Source organism: Lygodium microphyllum, chromosome 1, assembly GCF_053477565.2.
Source record: "Lygodium microphyllum isolate KBCC chromosome 1, Lygodium_microphyllum_v1.1.10, whole genome shotgun sequence".
Lineage (NCBI taxonomy): Eukaryota > Viridiplantae > Streptophyta > Polypodiopsida > Schizaeales > Lygodiaceae > Lygodium > Lygodium microphyllum.
The window spans coordinates 137,946,649-137,966,669 of NC_141135.1; the positions used below are offsets into that span (position 1 = coordinate 137,946,649).

The 20,021-nt window shown below is 47.0% G+C and overlaps 1 protein-coding gene across 2 annotated transcripts in view; it reads right to left on the reverse strand.

The window, feature by feature from the left end:
• Positions 1 to 15,321, reverse strand: part of LOC148041726 (Chlorophyll A-B binding family protein) — a 118,005-nt gene extending 102,684 nt beyond the window's left edge. The window contains exons 1-3 of one of the 2 annotated variants that reach the window (XM_087681751.1): positions 15,019 to 15,321; positions 14,549 to 14,644; positions 14,302 to 14,468 (exon numbers count right to left, since the gene is read on the reverse strand). In XM_087681751.1, coding sequence (XP_087537877.1) covers positions 14,302 to 14,468; positions 14,549 to 14,644; positions 15,019 to 15,081 — 326 coding nt within the window. In that variant the 5' untranslated portion in view covers positions 15,082 to 15,321. The remainder of the gene's footprint in view (positions 1 to 14,301; positions 14,469 to 14,548; positions 14,645 to 15,018) is intronic. The other variant, XM_087681742.1, reaches the window with a different exon arrangement.
• Between the last annotated feature and the right edge of the window lie 4,700 nt (positions 15,322 to 20,021).

The following is a 20,021-nucleotide window of genomic DNA, read 5'->3' on the forward strand; positions in this document are numbered from 1 at the left end:
ATAGCCAGAATCTAGACAAAACAAGGCGCCAGAAAATATCCTGTCGGTTGCATTAAATGCAGCTGACTGGCTGCACAGGTCGGACTGCCACGTGGCAGTCCGACTATGCAGTCCAACTGCCTGTCCGACTGCACACCTACCACTGTACTGGCTGTACCTACCCTGCTGCCCCTGATCAGGCTGTGATCTCTAACACACCCTCTCAGAGCCTGGGCAGGGTAAAAGCCTGAGGGATCTGGAATGTCTCCGAAGTAGAGCCTGGGGAAGTGCCTTCGTAAACAAATCCGCAAGATTGTCCTCCGTCTTGCAGTACTCCACAGTGATGGTCTCATCCAGAAGCTTCTCTCTGATGAAGTGGTACTGGATCTCTATGTGCTTCGTCCGGGCATGAAAAACAGGGTTCCGTGCCAAGGCAATGCAACTCTCATTGTCACATTGCAGCAAAGTAGGACGAGTCTGGGGGCACCCAAGCTCCTCCAATAATCTCCGAAGCCACACAGCCTCACATGTGGTGGAAGACGCGGCCCGATACTCCGCCTCAGTAGACGAAAGGGCTACCGTGGGCTGCTTCTTGCTATTCCATGAGATAACACCTGCACCGAAGGTAAAACAGTAACCTGTAGTAGACCGCCTGTGGTCCACATCACCGGCCCAATCCGAGTCGCTCCACCCTGCAAGTACAAGATGTGAACCATCTGTCCCTGCGGGGTAATGAATCCCTAAATCAAACGTCCCCCTCAGATACCGAAGTATCCTCTGAGCAGCCTGCCAATGCACCGTCTTAGGTTCACTCATGAACCCTGCCAAGAGCCCAACAGCAAAACAAAGATCAACCCTAGTGTTGAGAAGCCAAATCAAGGATCCAATCAACTGACGATAGCGGGAAGCATCCGCCATAGGAGAAGCTGAATGGAAAGTGGCCTTCCAGTTCGGATCCATAGGAGTAGAAAGGACCCGACAATCCTCCATCTCAAAAGACACCAAGAGTTCCTATACATATCTCTGTTGAGAGATGAAAATCCCCCTCTGAGACTAATAAATCTCATGGCCCAAAAAGAAATGGAGTAGACCCAAGTCCGTCATCTCGAACGTCCGATGTAAAGCTGACTTCGTCTCTTGGACCTGCTGTGCATCATTACCTGTGACAATCAAATCATCAACATATAATACAAAAAGCACACAACCATCCTCGGAAGTGTGAACATAAAGCTGCGGATCGGCCTTGGAACGCCGATATCCCAACTGAGACTGGAGGAACGAATCAATATTCTCGTTCCATGCACGCAGAGCCTGCTTGAGGCCATACAAGACCTTCTTCAACCTGTAGACTTTCCCATCTGAAGATCCAAAGCCAGGAGCCTGCTCAACATAGATCTCCTCCTTCAAATCACCATTGAGGAAGGCCGACTTCACATCCAACTGGTAAACAGACCATCTCCTATGGCCAGCCAAGGCAAGAATAGCTCTTATGGTCGCCATACGAGCGGTGGGGGCAAAAGTATCATGACAGTCAATCCCTGGGCTGTCCAAAACCTTTAGCAACAAGGCGAGCCTTGTGCTTATCCAAAGAACCATCGCTAAGGTATTTGGTCTTGAAGATCCACTTGACGCCAATCACCTTTTTATTCGGGGGGCGGGGCACGAGTGACCAAGTGCCATTCCTCTCAATAGCCTCCAACTCGGCTTCCATAGCTTTCTTCCATGGTGCGGACTGTAAAGCCTCCTTCACGGAGGTGGGCTCTCGATCCTACATAACACGGGTCATCAAACAATAGTTAGAGCAAACAAGCTCCGTTGAATGTGCCTGGTGCCAACGTGACCGCCGCGGACCATCCTGCGGTCCCCACTCCTTAGGAACCCCCTCGATCCCTGAATCACGGAGTGTGTCACGGGCCCAACGAGGAGGAGGCCGAACCTCCCCTCATCTCTCTCCATCAGCGGAAGACTCTGGAATATCCACCGGTGGTAACTCCTCTGGGGTGACCGGTGGAACAGTAGACTCTGTGTCAGAAACAGAATCATAATCAAAAGGCACGGGCTCCAATGGAACTGTAGAAGGAGCCCAACTCTCCCCTGGATCTCCAAGAATGGGATGCTCCTCACCCGTTGATATGGCCAGAACCTCCACAAACCGCACATCTCGACTAGTGTACACATCCCGCTTGACGGGATCATACAATGGATAGCCTTGGGACTGGGAGCTGTAGCCAACAAATACCTGTCTTCGGGAAGCGGCTTCAAATTTATCACGGTGAGCCTTGGGAATGTGAACATAGGCATCACACCCAAAGACCCTAAAGTAAGAAACATCTGGCTTCGTCCCAAAGTAAGCCTCAAACGGGGTCATCCCTTCCACGGCCGAAGTAGGGGATCGATTAAGGATGTGGACTGCAGTAGCCACAGCCTCGGCTCATAGAACCTGAGGGGTCCGTCGGTGCTCCATCATGGTGCGCGCCATCTCGATCACACTGCGGTTCTTCCGTTCAAGAATGCCATTTTCTTGAGGAGTGTTGGTATTGCCAAACTCCTGGTGAATTTCTTTATCTGCACAAAACCGAGCAAACTCATTAGAAACAAATTCACCGCCCTTGTCAGATTGCAAGGTCTTCAACGTCCGGCCCGATCGGTTCTCCTCAAAGAGAAGCCAATCCTTGAAGTGTGAGAAAGCTTCTGACTTTAATGCCAAAAAATAGGCCCATGTCATCCTATTGTAGTCATCTACGATCAACATGAAGTACGAGCTCCCACACAAGGACTCATTCCTCATAGGGCCACATAGATTCATAGATACAAGCTCCATCGGTGAAGTAGACCGCCGCGAAGCTGTGTGGGGAATGGCATCCCTATGCTGCTTCCCCCGAATGCAGGAGACGCATGGCTGCTGGCTCACCACTATATCCGGCAACCCTCGAACAAGCTGTCCACGTGACGCCCTCCGAAGATAATCATAGTTCACGTGACCAAACCGAGCATGCCATAACTCTGACTGTGACTGAGAGGTAAGAAGAAGAGTAGAGAGGGCGGTGGAAGACTTCAATTTATAAATGCCGTTTTCCTCATATCCGGATGATAGAACCTTCCTCGATCCACGATCAAGGACTCGCACCGTAGTACTGTCAAACTCCACCAAAAGGCCAAGGAAGCAAATCTTATGAACTGACAAGAGATGGTACCCTAAGCCTGGTACATGCAAAACCTCGGAGGTATGGGTACCACCTCGTCCATCTGGAATAAGCTGCATCTTACCCCGACTTGCAATAGATACTAAAGAGCTGTCTCCAATGAGAATCTGCCCACGCGAGGGTCGCAACTGGGCAACACCATCTGATGAAGGAGTCATGTGCCGGGAGGCACCACTATCAACGATCCACTCTCGAGCCTGGGGAACCGTCATCGCAGCATCAGAAGCATTCGGTGAAGCGTCCTCAATGACAGCTAGATGAAGAAATGCAGCTGATGAGGGTGCAGCCACCGCTCCAAAATCCTTTATGTCCTTCTTGTTGGTGTCCTTCTTGTCTTTGTCAGGGCAATCCTTCTTCCAATGGCCAGTCTTTCCACAAATATGGCATGTGGAGTCTTTGTCCTTGTCCTTCTCCTTGTCCTTCTTGGACTTGTTATCCCCCTTCTTCTTCTTTTGGTCCTTCCCCTTCTTCTGAGAGGCTTGACCTATCAGCGCCTCCGACTTGGAAGCATTCTGTCCCTTTAACTGTTCCTCTTGGTCCAAGACCATAGGAACCAACTCTTCCCACCGAAGAGTAGACTCTCGCCCCGAAGCAATAAGGGCAGAGTAAAATGTACCGAATCGTAGCGGCAACTGGGACAAAAGTGTGATCGCCATGTCTTCGGAGGAAGTCGGCTTCCCCGCATTCTGAACCTACATCTGAAGCTGCCTTAGCTTATTGATGTGTTCCCGCAACAAAGAAGACTTGTTTACAGACAAGGTCCGCATCTGTACCTCCAAAGAAACCCGCTTCATAAGGGTCATCCGATTGTACATCTGATCAAGCTCCAACCATATCTCCCGAGCCACCGTCAAGTGCTCGATGTGAGCGATAACGGCTGTAGAACAAGATAGAAAAAGAAAGGAACGAATCCTGGCATTTCAGTTTGTCCCAATGAGACTGAGCCTTGGCCAACTCCGCATGAGCATCAGAAGAGAGTTTGGACTCATCTCTTACCGAGGGCCGGTCGATCTCCTCCTGTACAAGCTTCGCCAAATCATAGGACTCAAGGATGGCCAACATCATGACACGCCAAATGCGGTAATTGTCGCCATCGAGCTTCTAATCTGCGGGAAGAGCTGGTAAGACAGGCACCTTCCAGTCCATAATCAACTGGAACTCCAAGTCAATCTCTATAGACATCTTCACCTGTAATGCCTTCACAAACGCAAAAGCAGCCCCCTCTGACTGGGAAAACTCAGCCTGCTAAGGCTCTTCCGCGTCTTGAAACTTCTTCACCCGCCGAAGGCGACGAAAAAGCAAAACCTGCACTTGTAGGCTGAAAACTCAAACTTCCTCCACGTCAAACAGCAGTAAACAGCAGCAAGTCCACCACCTGGACTCCTTTCCTGTGCGCCCACACTTGCTTCAGCCTTGTTTCAAGGTGCAGCCCTCTTATCTGCCCTCAAACGCAAAAAACGCAAATTTTTGTCGCGATGGAAACTCCTCTTCAGGCTGATTCTGTGCTCAGTCAGCCCTCTAACACTGCTCTGATACCATGTCAGAGTGCAGTGGTGTGCAAGCGTAGGACACAGAGAGAGAACACAGAGAGAGAAGAGAGAGAAAGAGACAGTGGAAGATGAAGATCTGCTGTATAAAGTGTGCTGAATACAAAGATATGCAGATATATATACGGGCGCAGTGCACTGGACTGCGTGTCTCCACCTCGACGATGCAACCTGCTGTTCACCTTGAAGTCCGCTGCAGTCTGCATTGTCTCCTGTCTGAAATCTGCGAACAGAGACGGAATCTGCACGTGTCACCGGTCTGTAATCTGCGAGCAAAGAAGTGTCGAAGACTGCTGGAGATGTCGGCTATTTATAGCCAGAATCTGGACAAAACAGGGCACCAGAAAATATCCTGTCGGCTGCATTAAATGCAGCCAACTGGCTGCACAAGTCGGACTGCCACGTGGCAGTCCGACTGTGCAGTCCGATTGCACACCTGCCACTGTACTGGCTGTACCTGCCCTGCTGCCCCTGATCAAGCTGTGATCTCTAACAGCAGCCGTGCCTCATCTATATGTCTATACAGATGCACAGCATCCAGAGAGGGACATCCCTGACGCATCAACCGAGGTCTGGTATGTACAAATCCTGGAGCTAGGATTGACATCCAGGTTCATGATGAGCTAGTTACTTGACAGAGAGCAAGTGGCTTTTGTCTGGAGCTCACATGAGGGGACACTTTAGCGATTTGGCCAAAGACAAGGAATCCATGGTCATTTTTGCACTGTGGCATTGGTGACAGGATGGTCACGTATGCTACATCAAGGGCATTGTTGACAGACATTGAGAGCTACTATGATCTTTATCTTCAGGAGCTGATACAATCGACATCGACATCAGGTTCTCTCCGAGGCTCCTTGGCGGTGGCTTGTGCATCCACTACTTGGGTATCCATGGTTCTACTATGATGGACATTGTTGTATGTGTTAGCCTGCTCTATTTCATTCTCAATCTGTCATCTCCTGGTTGTGAGCTCCTGTCAGAGTCTGGCAGGAGACAGAGGAGCTCTATCAGTTTATGCGTTGCTGATTTTTGGGTGTATTCCCTTCTCGGGTGGCAGCCAGCCTTTATTGGCTGCTTTTTGTGCCAGTCGGCCAGATTAGGGCCAGTCGGCCAGTTTTAGGGCTGTCGGCCAGTTTTAGGGCTGGGGGGGCTATTTATAGCAGCCCCCCCCCCCATCAGTCCTACATTCTGTCTTTCAGATTCAGCACACTCTCTCTCCTCTCCCACTCCAGCATCGGTTCTGCCCTTGTTTCCAGCTTGATCTGGTGCCCTCACTGACGCTCCGGGCTGCAGGCAGAGACTGATCAGTCCATTTCAGAGTATTCAGCATCCATTTCAGTCAGTGCAGATCTTCTTCCTTCATCCTCTGCTTTCTCTCTCTCTATCCTTCGTATTCGTGTTTTCTTCTTCCATTGCGCACTCTCACATGATATCATCGCCTAACTGAGAGCACGGAGGTCTTCATCGATTGGAGAGAGACACCACACCACTCTTCTGCTGCTGCCGCCTCATCCCCAACTGCCAAGGCGGCCCTTCCAGGAGGTCACAATCCTTGCATTTGCTGCAGGCGCCCTCTCCAGTGGCTGCCACGTCATCAACAACCTCTTTCAAGGATCATTTTCATCAGGGTGGCCACTCCTACAGCTGGGCGACACTCCTCCAGGCTGCACTTTGCTGATCTGGCTGTCATTCCATCTCCAGGCGGCTCTCCTCCTGCTGGCAACCTACTCCCAGGCCGCGTTTTGGTGCTGGCGGCTTCTGTCTTGGTGATATTCATCAAACAACCTTTCGTTTTGCAGCTCCAGGTGTCTGTAGGCCTCCCCAGCCTGCGTTTTGGTGATTGGTGACCATACTGCTGGTCATTCTTCGGCATCGGTAAAGTTTTCTCTGGTGTTTGGTGTTTTGCAGATTGGAAGATGTCTTACCAGTTTTCAGGCTTTGACGACTCAGAGGATGAGCTCCTTTCTCATCATTCCTCTGAGCGGAGGCAGGATTATCAGGAGTTTCGACGACGGGAGGAGACTCCTCGCACTCGTCCCTCTTCAATCCATGCATCTCAGAGGGTTCCATCTACAGTGAAGGTTCCATCCGTAAAGACTGCTTCAGATGTCCGGATGCCTTCCTTGATTCCCTCTATCCAGGTGCCTATTCTCCCTTCCTTTCCGAAGGAAGATAAGTTGGATGGTTCCAACTACTCCCTCTGGTCGTGCAAGGTGGAGTGCATCCTTGATACATTTGACCTATGGGAGCTTGTTTCTTCACCCATCGACCGTCCCCCTGTGGATTCGTCAGATGGAGCCTCTATGGACCGTGCAGCCTTGTGGGATAGACTCAACTCTCGAGCCCGTTCCTTTCTTTTTATGAGTCTTCATGACTCGGTTCTTGTACATGTTCACCGGTTAAAGACCGCGGCGGAAGTGTGGAAGAAGCTTGCGTCTCTGTATCAGCATAAGACGTTTGCCCACAAGATTTCTTTGGAGAAGAAGTTGCGTATGCTCAGTCTTGATGATTCTTCTTCTCTGAAGGAGCACATCATGAAGATGGAGGACATGCGAGGCGAGCTAGCCTCTCTTGGTCGTGTGATATCATCCGAGGATATGGCGATGATTCTCTTGACTCAGCTGCCATCACCCCAATATGATGTCTTCTACACCAGCCTCATCACCTCGAGGACCCGCGAGAAACTCCTATGGGAGGAACTTTCCCCGCTTGTCTTGGAGCATGACGAGCGACTCAGAGAGGTGGGAGCCAGTGGCTCCACCAAGGCTTTTACTGCAGGTACAAGTGGCGGCAAGAAGAAGAAGTAGCAGAAGGAGAAGGCCAAGGACAAGAAGGAGGACAAGAAGGATGCGAAGGAGAAGAAGCCCAAGTGCCCACACTGTGGGAAGGGCACTCATCCCGAGGAGAAGTGTTGGCAGAAGTACCCCCATTTAAAGCCCAAGGAGGACTCGAAGGCGGCCCCAGCCACGACAGAGTCTACGTTTGTACATGTCTTTGTTGAGGAGGATACAGCCCTAGCTTCTACCACTTAGGAGAAGCCTTGGCTCGTGGACAGCGGAGCATCTTCTCATATGACCTTTAGATAGGATTGGCTTCAGGATCTTCATTCCAGAGGGGGCACCATCACCATTGGTGACAATTCTACAGTTCCTGTTCGAGGCGTAGAGACGCTACCTATGTTTTCTGACAAGCAGTCTTCTTCCGCCAAAGTTCTTTATGTACCTAATTTGGGCTTTAGCCTATTGTATGTGCATGGTCTTACTCAGCTCGGTACCCGAGTCATTTTTACACAGGATGCAGTCACAGTGGAGGATGCTTCTTCAAGTGATGCTCTTTGGACAGGTACACAGGAGGATGGGCTTTACAAGCTCACAACCTTGGCTGCGAGGGCTTCCTATGAGCTTGGGCTGCTTTGGCATGCTCGTTATGGTCATTTGAACCTTGACTCTATTCGGCAAGAGAAACTTCCAGATTTCCCTCATCTTCACACTTTGTGCCCTAGCTGCTTGAGGGGCAAGCAGCATCGGCAGCCTCACCCACAGGTTGCTTCTAGAAGGGCTTCTTCTCCGCTTGAGTTGGTTCACACCGACCTTTGCGGACCTATGGGCACCAAGTATTTGATGCTGCTTGTGGACGAATGCAGTCGTTATGTGTGACCTTATTTCTTGGAGTACAAAAGCGAGGCGTACTCCCGTTTCTGCGAGTGGAAGGTGTTTGTGGAGACACAAATAACTTCCAAAGTTCGTGGCGTTCAAGCTGATCACGGTGGCGAGTTTACTTCTCACCTTTTCTCTCAGTTTTGCAGGGATCACGGCATTCGGGTGGAGTATTCCCATCCGAACACACCATCTGAGAATGGTGTGATGGAGCGTGCGAATCGGACCATGGTGGAGATGGCCCAATCTATGCTGGAGCATAGGAGTCTTCCTCATTTCCTTTGGGGTGGGGTGATGGCTACAGCGGTGCATATTCGCAACCGCTCTCCGACTTCGGCATTACAGGACATGACTCCCTATGAGGCTTTCTTTGGGAGGAAGCCTTCCGTATCCCACTTTCGCATCTTTGGATGTGATGCTTTTGTCCATGTGGCCAAGACAAAGAGGAAGACGAAGCTCGACTCTAAGTCGCGACAGCTTATCTTCGTGGGCTATAGCACGACCACGAAGGGATATCGGTTCTATGACCCGACAACGCAGAAGATTGAGGTGAGCAGGGATGTGATCTTTGATGAGGCTTCGGCCTCCGACGATCTGCTTGATGGTTCTATTACAGGTGCTTCTTCGACATTGACGGACCCCCCCCCCACCTTCTCTCCCTTCTCTTCCTTCCAGGATACCTCTTAGCACCCCTCCTTCTTCATCGACTCCTCCCCCTCCCATTCCTCCTACTTCGGCTTCCCCTCCCCCTTTGGCAGATGTGACTCCTTCTTCTTCGAGTTCTTCCATCCCTTCAATTTCCTCTCAGGAGTCTTCTAGGGATACACCGCCATCCGATGGGGAGTCTTCTTCAGATGGAAGGATCTACCTTCACTTGGTGAGGGGGAGTCCCTCTCAGAGACAGGTGCTTTACAGGTTCCGGAGACTACTCGATCTCCCTCGCAGCAGGAGGAGTCTCTTAGGATTCCTTTGTGGTATCGCCGGCTTATGCAAGATTCAGGAGTTACTCACTTTCCTGCATCTTCTACAGGTCTACGCAAATCCGCCCACTTACAGGCCCAGCAGGATAGTTCACTCTGTGTGAACTATGCTCTTATGTCTCAGATTCTTCAGGATTTAGAGCCTTCCACAGTGGAGGAGACTCTTGCACATGATATTTGGAGATAGGCTATGCAGGCAGAGCTCGATTCCATTGAGCGGAACCATACTTGGGAGCTTGTACCGCGTCCCAAGAAACGAAAGGTGATAGGTGTGAAATGGGTCTTTAAGACCAAGTATCTTGCAGATGGCTCCTTGGATAAGCATAAAGCTAGGCTTGTTGCCAAGGATTTTACACAGAGAGCAGGTTTGGACTACTTTGAGACTCTTGCTCCTACAGCTCGGATGTCTACCATTCGAGTTATTTCGGCTCTTGTAGCTCACCACCGTTGGCCTGTTTATCAGATGGACGTCAAGTCAGCCTTTCTGAATGGCGTCCTTGAGGAGGAGATCTATGTTTCACAGCCTCCTGGTTTTCTTGTGCAGGGGAAGGAGAATCATGTCTACAGGCTGCGGAAGGCCCTTTATGGCCTGAGACAGGCTCCTCGTGCTTGGTACCAGTGGATTGACCGCTTCTTTCTACAGAGTGGTTTTCAGCGCTCCGATTATGACCCCAACCTCTACTTTAGGGTTGTGGGTTCTCTTTGTGTTTTGCTTATCTTGTATGTCAATGATCTTATTATTACAGGGAGCGATACTCAGCAGGTGGAGCATACTCGGTCTATTCTACGGCAGGAGTTCGACATGACGCATCTCGAGATCCTTCGCTTCTTTCTTGGTCTGGAGATCTATCAGATGGCACAGGGCATCTTTATCTCACAGCACAGGTACATCTCTTCTTTCAGAGTTTGGTGTAGCCGAGAATCAGCCTATTTCATGCCCCATGGACCCTGAGTCCAAGATTTTGGCAGATGGAGTCCCCCTTACAAATGCCACTCGTTACCGGTGCCTTGTTGGCTCTCTTATCTGGCTTATTCACACTAGGCCGAATATCTCTTTTGTGGTGGCTTTGTTGTCTTCTTTTATGAAGACTCCTACACAGGATCACTGGAGGGTAGCCTTGCGTGTTCTTCGGTATTTACAGGGGACTTGATCCTACGGGACCATGTATGGAGATGGGATTACTCTTTCTAGATGGAGTGATTCTGATTGAGCAGGTGATGTGGGTTCGAGACGATCCACTACAGGTTATGCTTTCACCCTTGGATCTAGTGCTGTCTCTTGGAGCAGCAAGAAGCAGCCTATTGTGGCACTTTCTTCTACAGAGACCGAGTATCGGGCCTTATGCTAGATTGCTATGGAGGCAGTTTGGCTCCGTCGCTTAATGGCAGAAATTGGCTTTTCCCAGACAGGACCTACGATGCTACGCGTGGACAACCAGAGTGCCCTTGCTCTGGCGAAGAACCCAGTGTTTCATACTCGCACGAAGCACATTGAGGTTCAGTACCACTATGTTCGAGAGCGGATCGTGGATTCGGAGCTGGCGGTGGCTTATTGTCCCACGGCAGACAATGCGGCTGATCTCTTCACGAAGCCTTTGCCTCAGGCTTCTTTGCTTCATCACATGCGGTTGTTAGGTCTTCAGACCCTCCCAGGATCTGAGAGGGGGTGTTAGCCTGCTCTATTTCATTCTCAGTCTATCATCTCCTGGTTGTGAGCTCCTGTCAGAGTCTGGCAGGAGACAGAGGAGCTCTATCACTTTATGTGTTGCTGATTTTTGTGTGTTTTCCCTTCTCGGGTGGCAATCAGCCTTTATTGGCTGCTTTTTGTGCCAGTCGGCCAGCTTTTGGGCCAATCAGCCAGTTTTAGGGCTATCGGCCAGTTTTAGGGCTGGGGGGGCTATTTATAGCAGGCCCCCCCCCCATCAGTCCTACATTCTATCTTTCAGATTCAGCGCACTCTCTCTCCTCTCCCACTCCGGCATCGGTTCTGCCCTTGTTTCCAGCCTGATCCGGTGCCCTCACTGACGCTCCGTGCTGCGTGCAGGGACTGATCAGTCCATTTCAGAGTATTCAGCATCCATTTCAGTCAGTGCAGATCTTCTTCCTTCATTCTCTGCTTTCTCTCTGTCTCTCCTCCGTGTTCATGTTTTCTTCTTCTGTTGCGCACTCTCACAGTATGTACTATGATGCAACATTATCATTGTATATTGTATTGTATCAGATCACCCATGATCTGAGAGAGGGTGTTAGCAGATTAGTCAGTTAATGGTTGAGTCTAGACTTATGGTTCAACATGCTGGGCACATAGATTATTTAGGCATTTTACTTGTCATTATTTATTGAGGTTTGGGCATTATTTGCAGCCAGTCGGCCACCAATCATATTTTTTGCATTTATTTGGTCTATATATTGTCAGGCTCCCTCCTCCACATTTATTCATCACTGGATAGTCCTTGGAGAGAGGTAGCAGGCACCAATGTCTCCACAGCCGGTGACTCACATTGTATCTGTATTGTCTCATGCCTTGGTATATGGATTCCATTTCCCGAGTATACATCTGAGTTCTCATTTGTATTGTGTTATCTCTTTCTTTTCTTTTGTCTTGTGTTCAGCAGTTTATTTCAGCATGTTGTTTATGCTTCCATTGCTGCACCACTTCTGACAAACTCGTCCTACTATTTTGCGGTGCGACAATAAGAGTTGCATTCCCTTGGCACAAAATCCCGTATTCCATGCCCGGACGAACCACATAGAGATCCAATACCACTTCATCAGGGAGAAGCGATATGAAGTACTGTCAGACTAAAGACAATCTTGCAAATCTGTTTACGAAGGCACTTCCCCAGGCTCTACTTCACCCACATTCCAGATCCCTAAGCCTTATGCCTCGTCCAAGATCTGAGAGGGGGTGTTAGAGATTTTTCATCCCCTGGACAGGCTTTTTTCCCAATTAGGCTATATACATATCCAGTTTTCCAGCCGGGCAGTCATTTGAGACAATATCGGTGTGCGGAGCAGGTTTGCCACGCCAACAGCAGCCATGCACGATGCAGTCGCGGACTGCCACGTGATAGTCCAGTCGGACTGCTGTACAATCAGCCAGTCATGCAACTTAAATGCGGCCAACCCCTTTTTTTTTTGGCATTTTCAATAGGCTATAAATAGCCTGACACCAGCACACTTTCTCATTCTTGCAATTGCAGATTTCAGGGCAGAGATCGGGCAGATTGTAGCAGACTTTGAGGTGTCTAGTAGAGAGATATTGTCAAGGTCAAGATACGCAGACATACGGACTGGGACCATGTACATATCTGCATTCCTTTGTATTCAGCATACTTTACATAGTAGATCTTCATGTTCTTCTATCTCTTTCTCTCTCTTGTTGGGGTTTTGACTTTGTAATGCAAACAAATCACTTGACTTTATGCTGTTTTCTTACGCAGTCCTTGTGCGAAAATAGGCTTTTACATGGTGTTGAAAGAAATATACAAGTGTATGAGAAAAGTTATTAGCAATTGTACATGCTCTCTTTGTGTGGAAACCTTACATGCTAGGGTTTGACTTTGTCTTGTAGACAGATCATCACACTTTGCACTATTTTCTCGCATAGTCTAAGTTACTTGAGAAGCATCGACATTGGGCAAATTTCTAATTCATGTTTCAATTTCCGATAGTGCATGGGGAAAGTAAGAAAAATATAGTGGTAGGTGCTTTATTAAGGAGACCTCATGTTTCAGCAATGTCTATTGTATGCCATTAAGAATTGGATGAGACGAAGGCATGGTATTTCACACAAAGATATTATACACAACTACTTGGGAATACATTTATAAACAACTAAATGGCAGCAGCATTGGGCCATGGCCAATGTTGCAAGTGTCATTTGGTTTTGAACATATTTTAGTATTGCATGCCTTTTAGTCACACCTACATCCAATCGAGGACACTTGTAGTTTTTCAAAAGAGGGTTATGTGACCAAATGTGTTTTTCCAAGCTCAAGTGTAACATGTGATTCACCTCTAGCTCTTTGGGCAGGCAAGGTATTACATAAGTTATGTAGGACTTGGGCAAATCCATCAATGGTAGGATTTAATAGTTGAGAGCCATGATTAACTAATAACTTAATGTACAAATGCAAAGTGTACATTTAAACTTGGATAGAAGGCCAAAGTTTGAACCAGGATAGAATTAACACACTTCTTTGCAATAAAAATATACTCTTCTAGGCTTTTGAACAATCAGCGGTTCAGCAAAGACTCTTACTCCAACGAATACTTTCCATGCACAAAGAGTTGGTTTATTGTGTCTGGCAAGAAGTCCATCTGAGACACACAAGAATTGCCGAAGGCTGACACAAACATTTGATTGCATGCTACAAGCATAATAGACTCAGGTTGCCTTTATTGCACAAACTCTACCAAAAATGTAGTCTTTATGAATTGAATGTGACATAGGAAAGTCAATGTAACATCAATCATTTCAGGAGTAATAGAAGCAGGGGCAGCAAACAAATCAGCAACACATGCACGTACACACAAGTGTGCACATATGCACACACAAGGAACAATAAAAAGAAGAGGTATTTTTCTCAACTTGCCTTGATTCCCCCTTTTTATCTCTAGGTGTAGCACAATGATTAATTAAGGAAGTTGTCACCAATTACCATTACATTCTTGTCATTCTTAGCAAGCAATTGCAGAGACATGTATGGATGAGTATCATCAAGATCATCATCTACATGTGCGAGCGCTCACACACATAGAACAATAAGTAAGGGGGTTGGGGTATATTTAAGTGAAACTTGCCTATCCACACTGTTTTCTTTGCCTATCCACAATGCTTTCCACCACCAAACCCAATGGTAATAGAATTTGAAACCAATCATTTGGAAGAGAAATGATGATATAAAACTGCGAAAGTCGATCTGAGCACCTTTTTTCCCTCGCAATTTCCCTTGCATATTCAATTTCTGAAGCCTTTTGTTTGGCTGCCAACTTGGATGCTTGCATTTGTCTTTCAAGTTGTGCCCCTAGAGGACTATTTGCAATAGCTTTAACAATTGTGAATGGAAAAGCAGAGAATAGCAGCACCCCTGCCAGCTGATTAATTAGTGAGACGACAATGAGAACCATGCTCTAGTGTGTTCAAGGATTGTGGCCGACTCCAAAATTTGGCATACCTCTTGCCAAGAAGCTCTACAGCTGAAGCGATGATACCTTGGCCTTCCCGACCTCTCCAGATTGGGGAATTGCAAGAGCTTCTCAGAATTGCCATTCTGAAACATGCCAGGATCAGTACAATTTATTACTTGACCCTTTCTCTCTGCAACTGAAGACATATGCTGCTAGCAATGCTCTTCAAGATCGCATGCATGGTCTACATGGAAGTCTTAGTCTTGCAAGGCTGATGTAGAACCTAAATGCAGCACCATGACACCGAAAACAAGTCACAGAGATCCCATGTCACTGGCTTGATATGAAAATAAAGTAGCCAGTATTGACGATCGACAAACAAACTAGGCATTCTCAATTTGTGAGAGACGGGTTAATGTTTGGTTTGCTTTCTGGCTAGTTTAACGCCATATACATGGTATGCTTCCAAGATGAAGTTTCAAGCTCATAGATTCAGAAAGGGAGAAGCGTGCATTACCTTGAAACAGGAAGGCGAGGCTGACGATCTTGCAACGAGTGCAGATAGCATGGCCATGGCCATGGACCACCTCACGAGTCACAACGTTACCGGCCAGCAGATGACGAAGAACGTAAGCCGCAAAGTTTTTTAGCTCCCGGACACGCGTCTCATTGCCATTTCATCTTGGCTCACACGGTTGCTGCTAAAGAGGCCTGTTGTCGCACGAGCTGGCCTCTTGTTTTGGCTAGGCCGCGGTATCAACACGTTCTGCACTTCCTTCGCTCCACGGGCAACACACGATGTATGTTTTTGGCTACTTAGAGCTGCGATACAAATTCTTAGATATTGAATGTTGCTTGTATGCAAGTCAAACAATTCATATCTTTTATTTTTATATTTATTTTTATAAAATTTTCAAGTAATATAACTTTTTAAATGTAAAATAACAACATATTGCTTGAAATATTTCAATCATCCACAAAGTGCTGATGAGGTTACTATATCCTAGTAGAAATCTATGATAAATTCTATAGCTAGAGGACTTTTACCCTAATTGTTTGGGCGCTATAAGAATATCCAATTTGTACTAAGTTAGGGCAAAACTAAAGTAAGCCAAGACTTATCCAAACAACTTGGCATCTCTATGCATTCAAATACTCCTAATTGTGATTGCTAGCAAAACATCTGAAAGCTCTACCATAAGGAGACCAAAGTCACCAAAAAGAACCCCTTTGATGTTAACATTAGTATAGCAGCCAACTTTACCCACCCACTTCATTAGCTTGGACCAAACACCTTTTCACTATGTGGTGCTCCTAAAAAAGGTGTTGTAAAGACTCCACATGTCTTCTACATAGAACATAGAGTGGAAAAGTTCTTCTTGACCTAGCAAGCCTTTCCATCGTGGGCCATTTATCCACTATGGTTCTCCATAACACCAAATTTAGCTTTCTAGATGGAGTGCACACCCACATCCTTCTAATCCTTCTCTTCTAAGTTCTCAACTTTGTTCTTGGAGATTTCTTTCTCCAATGCCCATACATCTTGAAAATCTGCTTGTCGTCCCTAGGAGTGAAGTCAGATCTCTTCCCTGCATCAGCTACAATCTTACAACCTCCATTTTGAAGCATTTTAGTAAGCTAACATCCCAAATTATCCAAGATGCGTATCAATGGTCTTTTAGTTGCCTCATGACTTCAACTAACCATCCAACCCCCTATTCATTCAATCCCTTATGGTGAGTGACTTCATGCCAAAGAGTGTGCTATCATCCTATAGGTCAATCCACCTTTGCACTTCTTTCTAATAGAGCACCTTGGCCATTGTAGGGTTATGTGTGAGAGGAGAGAAACCATTAGAAAAGGCATCCAACAATAACCAAATGACCCTCGTAGGGCTCAAGGTCCCCTCTCCCGTCTCATCACTACCAACCCGTTGAGCCCCGTTGAGGACAACCTTCCATTCAATGGATCAAATTTTCAGAGCTTGAAATCTTGGGCTTCACATCTCTTCAAAACAAAACATCACCCCAATCCAACCTTTTCCACTTGTCTCTAGGCGATTTGCAGCTACAGATCAAACACCAAATGTGTTGTGCTCTATGAGTTCAATGGTGGGATTTGGGCCACAACACTTATTGATGCAAGGGCACGACACACTTAGTCATAGCTACATCTCACCTAATCGACTCACACATAGGTCAATCTTATGACAAATTTATTCACTACACATATCGACCTTGCCTCTCACCATGAAAGGAGAGAATAGAAAAGGAATAGCAAGAGCTTCTCTCCCGTAAGTTACTCACTCTCTCCTTCTCTTGCACCCTCATAATAGCATGAAAGGATAAGAAAGAATAAGGAGACCATGAGTTTGCATACACATGAATAGCTTGTTTCATTCTTTTCCACCTCTTTTATACGTGACCTTTAGGGTTTCTACCTCTTTTGACAAATAGGCACTATTTGTATAACTAATATATGGGTGGCTAGGCGCAAGGGTCTTTACCCCCAACAGCACACATCCTAATTTAAGACTAGCTTGTCTCATTTTACAATTGTCACTTGAGGACGTTACATCTACTATGAGAGAATGAGAGGGAGATATACAAACTATATAGATATTGTAATTAAACTTGATATTTCTATCATGAATATGTCAAAACATAGAAATCTAGGGCTAACATGATGGTCTTGGTAGGAAATGTCTCTCTCTCTCTCTCTCTCTCTCTCTCTCTCTCTCTCTCTCTCTCTCTCTCTCTCTCTCTCTCTCTCTCTCTCTCTCTCATCCAGTGGTAGAAAATGGAACAGTGAATGATCCTTTACGGGTGCACCTATAGATCTCTTTGGTTGGGGAGAAAGTTTGTATTATTTACATGATACATCCAATAGTTTAGCTAAACAAGTAAAGTAGTGGGATTGTGTCACAAATCAACTTTAGTCTCAACCCATACTTATGCTTGGGGATTGAAACATGATAAAGGAAGGAAGCGATCTTCCCATGGCAAGAGTGGCATGCTAGCTATGGAAATAAATGCTTATAATCATGCATGCATTGATAGATGTTGTTGTCTTTTCCATGTCTCAAGCACTTTTCACGTGGCATAGTCATCAATTAAAAGGGCATTGGTGGTGACTTGATTGGATCGTGTATGCATACAATAAGGTTTGATTGTTGTCCTTTGACTACAAGTTTACCATCATTCCTAAGATTATGGCATTCGAACATTGTCCTTTGTAGGTGACTTTTAGGGCTCTCCTTAGAAGAGGTACAAAGGATGTCCCCCCTCTGGACTCAACACTTCCTTCCTTGATAAAGTTGACTTTATTAAGAGGATGGAGCATATGTAGAGGCAATATGAAGACCTAGTGTTATGTTGGGTGGAATGTTATAGAAGTTACCAAGCAACATGGCCGAGCTATTTCATGTTAAAGGCATAATGCTTTGGATTGTGCCATGAGAGCTTGATTGTTAACCTCAATTTGAGATGGCAAAAAAATGAAGGAAAAAGTGAAAAAATGATGGAAAAAGAGCAAAGGCGTAGAGGCGGCCCCTAAATCTAAGCTAAGGCAAAAATCGCAATTTTAAATGAAAGGCACCTCTAAAAACTCTAAAAACTCTTGTAAAAGAGCTCGAGGCTCCCTCCTATGCCATTTGTAAAAGAATAGACGGGTATAGGCTTAGGGTAGGAAGTAAGAAAAGGGAATTAGAAAAAAGGACCTTGCCACAATGGCCGGTCATGTAAAAAGGGATGGGTGCCCATGGGATTTTAGGTCTTGTATATAAAGTTCAAAAAGTAAATGGAAGCTCATTCTTTGGTGTGTGGCTAACAAGAGTCCTCTCTTCTTCTCTTCACCTTGCTTGTGTGTGTGCTCTTGAGAGAGGGAGTGTGAGAGTGTGAGGGAGTCAATGAGTGTGTGGGAGTGAGGGATCAAGAGGGTGAAGCTCTTCACCATCCCCTCTTCTCTCTTCTTCTCTCTTTTCTTCTCTTCTCTTTTCTCGCACACGCGCGCGACTATGGTGGATGGAGCTTGGAGATGGAGGAGGCTTGAGGATACTTGAGCTAGCATCTAGGATCGTGGAGGTATAGGCATGTGCGAGAGAAGAGGCAACTCATTTCGGCATCAAGATAAGCTCACTACACCCCGAGAGAATCGACGGTGCATCGACTAGGTGTGAGATAGCCATGAGAGCTCGCTTGAAATGCTTGAAACAATAAGCGGTCCATGGGTCTTGGTGGTTGAGCGTGAGCTCCCACTACATTTTGGTTCCGTTGCTGGGATCAACGAATTCAAGCTTGAGCACTTGGGCACCTCATATCGAGCATCGAAGTAAGGGATTCATCCCCGAAACGGAGCTTGAGATAGGTAGGAAGTTTGGGTTTTTTTATCTTCGAAACAAGTAAGTATTTTGGGTTATTTTCTTGGTTTGATGATTGGAAAAGATGGAGAAATCATTTCAGTTTTTTGCCTTCGATCTTTGTTGCATTTAGCGTAGGTTAGGATTAGGAAATCAGATTGGAAAAGCATAAGTTTTGCTGTTGTAAAACATGACAAAACAGGGGACAAATCATGCAAAAATGGAAAAAAAGAGTGCTTGGGATGTTTAATGTCGGCAAGTGAGTGATTGGGGACATCAAAACCTTACCCGGGAAGGGGTTTAGGAGCCAAGAGATCAAGGAAGAGCTCATTTCATATCTAGACATTGCGAGAGAGAGAGAGAGAGAGAGAGAGAGAGCTCTTGGAGATTTGATTCGATCTTGCCGCCAGGGAGTCTACCGCGCATTCCAAGTATATCAAGCCCTTTCCCTTATGCCTTGATACTGATCTGGAAGCTCTTGTGTGATATGATTGCATGTGCCACAAGATTTGAGCAAATTAGTGCATTTGCTGTTGTCGTTGCATGCCATTCCACTCGTTTGAGTGGCCGATTCCTAGGCCGAGTCCCAGAATCGGTCCTCGGTCCACTTACTCTCGACCGACTTGGCCCACTAGTCAATTCGGCCCATCCGAGCATATCACTCGGCTCACTCGCAACTCGGATCTCCACCAATCTACCCCATTTGGCCCTTGGCTTGTCCGAACGAACCAACTCGGCGAAAAGTTCACTTGGCCATATCGAAACTCGGCCCTCGGCCCGCGGCCCACGTGCCTCAGCCTGTCCAAATAGACCCCCTCGGCCCGTCCGAGTGAATCTCCTTAGCCTGTCCGAATCACCCTGTTCGTGTCACCCTGTCCGAGCTTCCCATTTGGCCCTTGGCCACAACAACTCGGCCCACAATTTCCATTCGGCCCTTGACCCATCCGAATCCATCACTTGGCCCGCTGCAATTCAGATGGCTTGGACTGAGTCAGGATTTTTTCAAATTTTCAAGAAATTAGACTAGACCCATTGGCCACGTAAAGCTTCGTGAGTCCTCCCGATGCACAAAACTCGATTCTGGCGCAAGGAATAGGGAAATTCATAGGACGCAGCCACTTAGCAACTTGAATAGGCTATTGCGAGACCTAGAGACCTAGCGA